The sequence below is a fragment of the Aureococcus anophagefferens genome (genome assembly GCF_000186865.1).
Source record: "Aureococcus anophagefferens unplaced genomic scaffold AURANscaffold_206, whole genome shotgun sequence".
In the NCBI taxonomy this organism is placed as follows: Eukaryota; class Pelagophyceae; order Pelagomonadales; family Pelagomonadaceae; genus Aureococcus; species Aureococcus anophagefferens.
The window spans coordinates 391-5,825 of NW_008705747.1; the positions used below are offsets into that span (position 1 = coordinate 391).

At 47.8% G+C, this 5,435-nt stretch overlaps 1 protein-coding gene across 1 annotated transcript; it reads right to left on the reverse strand.

Annotated features, from left to right (window-relative positions):
- Nucleotides 1–278: 278 nt before the first annotated feature.
- AURANDRAFT_68544 (hypothetical protein) lies at nt 279–5,288 on the reverse strand (the record flags this gene model as incomplete). The annotated part of the gene is made up of 13 exons (XM_009044244.1): nt 279–719; nt 823–1,100; nt 1,151–1,295; nt 1,331–1,856; nt 1,905–2,093; nt 2,157–2,291; nt 2,452–2,567; nt 2,670–2,753; nt 2,900–3,914; nt 4,083–4,165; nt 4,248–4,490; nt 4,809–4,950; nt 5,071–5,288. 13 exons carry the CDS (start codon nt 5,286–5,288, stop codon nt 279–281), a joined length of 3,615 nt encoding a protein of 1,204 aa, XP_009042492.1.
- Between the last annotated feature and the right edge of the window lie 147 nt (nt 5,289–5,435).

The window sequence follows — 5,435 nt, forward strand, 5'->3', positions numbered from 1 at the left end:
GCGCGCGCGGTGGACGGAGGACCTCTATGAGGACCTCCCGCCGGGCGACCGCAAAACAATTTTAATATTTCTATGGCCGCGGCTAGCCCTATGGTCGTTTCGCACACTGCTAGAGCTCCTGCTCCGCAACACTCCCGCGGAGCAACACCCGCCTTGCGATGTCCAAATAGCTCTCGTAGCCGCCCTTGGACCTCTTTCAAGTGCCGACTACAGCTGTAGTCGAATCTCACTTCTACGCACCGCCCAATTCATCATCGGACCAGAGCTCGTCTTCACGGTCAACTGAGAGCGGCGATGCGCTTGGTGCCCACCTGAGTTGAATTATGAAAAAGGTCACCTTTAGATTTCGTCGCTGGAGTTTGCGAATCAAGTACTGTCTTCTCTCGGGTCATCGAAGCGCAGAGGGTGAGCGAGTATTCAAGTTCCCGAGAGAGAGAGTTTAGTCGTTGAGGCGTGACATCACGAAGTTTCATTGTCGCCTCTTCCTGTTCTAAGACAGCTGTTCCTTGCTGTACGTAATCGAAAGCTGAACCAACTCTCTCATTCAATTCTTTCCAGAATGCGCGTCTCAGGAACTCCCTGGCCATATCCAAGGGACAATTCAAGTCGACGTCAAAATGTCCTAGTAGCTGCGGTTCACCTAGATATGAGGCCTGAAGAGTCACAGTAACAGTGGTTTTGTCTTTCGAGGTCTCCCATGGTCTGTGTTTGTCCTTTGCCTATGATGCTATGCTCGGTACGCAGAGCGTCGACCAGACGCAGTATTTTCACATCTTTTCGATACTGGACGATGTCAGATAAAACTCGCGCAACATTTTTTACCGGTAGTGTTAGGACAAAGCATGCTCCCGTAACCATCGATTTTGCAATCCTTTGCATACCAAAGCCAGTAGTTTCGTCGAAAGGTCCAAACAGATTATGGGCGCGACTTCTTATCTTATCCTGAATCCTTGCGGCTCGTTTTTCTAAGCTCCTCTGGGTATCCGACCCTGCATCAACACGTTTTGCAACCGATAATAACTGGCGCTTATACATCGCAAGCATGTTGATTTCTGACTTTATGGCGAACTGTGTGAGGGGGTTGCCCAGTGCCAGATCACCTAGGAATCAGCTTGGACTCAAGCAGCATGATACAAACACTAACACGTACGAGTGCGTGTAACAGCTCTGCGCCAATGTGGTTCTCGGGGAAACTTGAATACCTTCACATTCTCCAAATCGCCATGTGTCCAGATGCGATTCAATTTAACTTTGTGCAGATCATCGGGATCAAACGTCCATTTTGGGAGTTTGGCCTATGCAAATGATTTTTTAGGTGCCTTGATATCACCGGTAGCTCAACGACCTGAAACTCAGCTTCTGCCTTTTGTGCCGCAGCTTTAAAATCAACCATGTCCAAATCTATGCTGCTGCTTGCCACGGCTTCATTTCTTGCTGCTTCTATATGTAGCATGGTTGCAGCTAGCGCCCTGCGAACTTTGAAAGCGAGCTTATCGAGCGTTGACGGGACTCCATCGTTCTTGCTAGCCCGATACACGGAGGGGGAATCACCAATTCGAAATCTGTCACCCACTTGAATAAACTTGGACCCGTGAATTGATGGCTCTGCAAAACGGGAATCTTTTTTCATTGTCAGAGAGAAGTCTTCGATCTCCACTGCATGGTTGAGAGCATCAATAATTTTCATTTCCATCTTACGGGGCCCAAGCAATTTTGATCGCTGCGATTTGACTTGACACAACTCACGATCCATAGCTTCAATTTGCTTCACGCATGCCTCGTGCTTCCGACGACATTCGCGCATATGTAGCTTGAACTTGTCTTGTATCATATTTGGATCATTTGCAGACCGAGACCTGAGTTCTTAAGCTCGGCGCACAATGATTGAGTATAAGGATTCAGACCTGCGGTACGCTTCCTGTCCGACCTCATATTCTTTCTTTGCCTTTTTCGCTTTGTATGCTGCACTCTGGCGCTTGAGTTTCAAATGGCGCTGCGCTACGGCCAGAGATAGATATACGGATGTATGTACGGGCCCGTTTCTTATCTTGAAGTCTTCTTGTTCTTTGACATAAAGCGCGAACTCAACCCACCTATATATTCCGGTGCTGTGAGAAAGGAAAGTGCAGAATGAGAATTTCTGCGCGGATGTGCACCGCCCCCGAATGACATCTTTTACTGTGCTACGTGCCCAGAAAGGAACTCTTTTCATCACGGTTTCGATTGGTGTATCGCTGTCGAGGAGTGCACCGTTGCCGAAGAAGCAAGCGACTTGATACATGATTTTTTTCCTGTGATGTGTGTCTGCAATTCTTCTTTCAATCCATAGCTTTCGTTCGTTGAGAAAAGCCTTTATGTGATCGCGGCACTTACATCCGCGCCAGATTTTTTGAATGACAAGCGCATAAGAGCCTTCTTTTATCTTCTGGAGCTTTGAATTGCGACTTTTACTTGCCAACTTGATTTCTGTCAGATGGCGTAATTCCTCGAGCCGCTTGTAATGATCTTTGACCGTGTTGGGAATGTAGGGCACAGTGCGAATTTCTCCTGCGTCTGAAATTGAATAGCTGCGTGTACATGGTATACAAAGCTGTTTCTCTTTCAAAGGGCCGCCCGTTTTTCGAGCTGCGAATTCACCACATTTGTCACAATACGGTACCTAAACTCACGCTAGCAAGCTTGAAACACTTGATGGGACTCCAATCAAGTACCATCTGTTCAAAGGTGTGCTTCTGAAGTGAACCCTTGGAGTGCTGGTCCACAAAACAAGTGTCGCAGAAGAAATCCTCACATTGTTCACAAAATTTTGTGCCTGGGAATGTCTGCATCAACAAGACACTGTACGAAATTGCAGCTTACCGATTTGGAAACGACACTGTACGCAGGAATCAATACTCACGTGAACATGTTCATTTTGTTCGCTATGCTTTACATAACAGTCCTCGCAATAAAGATCGTCGCAGTTGATGCAGTATTTTGCTATTGTTGAATTGTAACATTTCAGGCATCTGATTTCGAACAGCAAGTCAGCGTTGGGCAAACGTGTTGCGCTTCCCACATCTGCCCAGGCCAGGGCGCGAGGTTTTGCCCAAATGGAAGTTGCTGATCTTTTGTTGAACCAGAAATCACGCCCTGAATCAAAGTCAAGGAATTTCTCGTATGTTTCTTGGGCCACTGCCATAGCCTTGCAGCGTCCAACAATGCCACGGAAGAAAGACTGAAGCGTCAAAACGGCCCTAGAGCCCAGCAGACGCTCGATGTTGATCAGCTGTACTTTCTTATGAGCTCCCGAAACTAGGCGAGCCTTGTGACCACGCCAGAGTTGTAAAACTGCCTGGGCGGAGTAATTCAGCCTCGCTTGTGCGCGACCCCTGCAAGACAGATCACGCAACTCCTCTGTGCAATTTATAGCTACCTTCGACTGAAATACATGTTTTTGAAGGAAGATACATAACTGAGCATCGGAACCTAAGCGCTGCCTGCAGCTTAGCTGTGGTGGTAGAAAAATGCTGGCTAAAGCGCGAAGTGCTTTTAAAAACTCGTTGTAATGTAAGTGACTCTCAACAGTAAGTTGTTTACTACGCCCCCGATACTTCATGAAAGTTAATTCGACATCTGATTGAGATAAACCAGTAGGATTGGTAGGCTGCATGACGCAAGGCGTTTCCTTGATTAAGCGTGCAAAATTTCCCACGCCAAGGCGCGTTGTGTTGCCCCTTTGGCCATAAGAACAATATGTGTTGAAGATGCGCTGGAGATCTGAAGCATGGACTGACTCGCGAATCACTGATTGACGTATGATCTGGCGTTGAGTTTCCAGAATGCTAGAATGCTTGAAGAGTATACGGCCTGCTAGACCACACTCCGACCTCCGACAATTCATATCAACTGATTTTTTAATCTGCTGGCGGTACCTGAAACGGCGAAGTAGTACACGAAGCTTTGAACCAAGAACTAGCATTGATTTGTGATCTAAACAGTAGTATTTTCGGCGTCGAAAGCCGCGCCATGCCGCAGCTATATCCACGGCAGATTTGACCCTGGATTCGGATCTGGCAAGAGAGTGAATTACCACAACTGACAGAATTAGTGCTGCGCGATGATATTGCTTCCGTTGCAGCCGACACCGAAGCCAATACTGGAGGAAAGTGCGGACGCAGGTCACCTATGATTCGATAACTGGGTCAAACGAATGTAATTTTTGGAAGGCTCTCAAGGATCAGTGCTCAGCGTTGCACGTGCCACACCTGCTGGCTTGCCACTTTTGAACGTGCTGTGCCCCCTCGATGTGCTGATTGAATGCGAATAATACCCCGGGTCAACGTTCGTTTAGCTTTTGGGTGTATTTGCGCAAGTTGTTGAAGTTTACTACGCATCAAACTCTTTTGACGATCTGATTGTACCAACCTGTTGGCCGACTCTACTCCTTCTTTTGCCTGCTCTCGTAATCTTGCGACCTCGACACGAGCACATTGAACTCGACCAAGACCCTGAATCGACGTGATTGCATAACGTTTTCTTGCTTGTAACTCTATCTGCGTTTGCCGTCTTCTACGAACGCGAGCACGCATCTCTTTTTTCAATCGCTGTCGTCGGTACAAGGTTTGCAGCACACTGATTGATCGCCAGATCAGTTTCTGTGCGACGCGACCATCGCAAAATAATTGGACCCTTAGCCACGTTTGAATGATTTGAGCAGCACCGTGCTGCTCCAAGTTGTAGTCTGCAGAACTTTGTGCGCTTTGATAGCGCGCGTGCGCCCTCGAGTGATGAATGCGGTCCTTGGATTGTTTTGAATGTGCGCGCACGATCATGCTGCGAAATACACGTTGGATTACGATGGCCAATCGATTTTTGGAAAGAAGCTCAGTCATTTGCGCCACATTCTGTGAAGCTGACGCGTATGCACGGCGGACTTCTTGAGCGATAAGCGCGGATTCATGAAGACGCCTGCCTGCAGCGGTGCGCTTACTTAAGACGCAATGTGACATAAAGCATTTAATCCCCCTTCCTCCGTTTCGAATAAATGTAACGCGTTTCAACCTGTCTTGTTCTTGCAATTCGACGGACGCAGCCGCTGCGATTCGGACACTCCGCAATAGCCGTGTCGAAGACCGCAAGCGCCCCAGGTGCTGAATCTTCCTCGCGGAATCATGCATAGAAGCGAAGCGGCTCTGATCGCGAAATGAAATCCAGCGCTTCCACGAAGCGGATAATCGATTTACATTTAATAAGTGAATGCTTCTGGATAGTGTCGAGAGCGCCCTGTCGTGGGCGGCATTACACATGTTTATTGACGATAGAAATGTCAAGGGTAAGCTAGACAATGTCTCATACAGAAGGTCATTGACACGAACGTTTGGCACTTGAAACGCTCCCTGTAATTGGTCGCAAACTTTATTGGATGGCGTCCGCCATCTGAGTGCAAGTCGAAA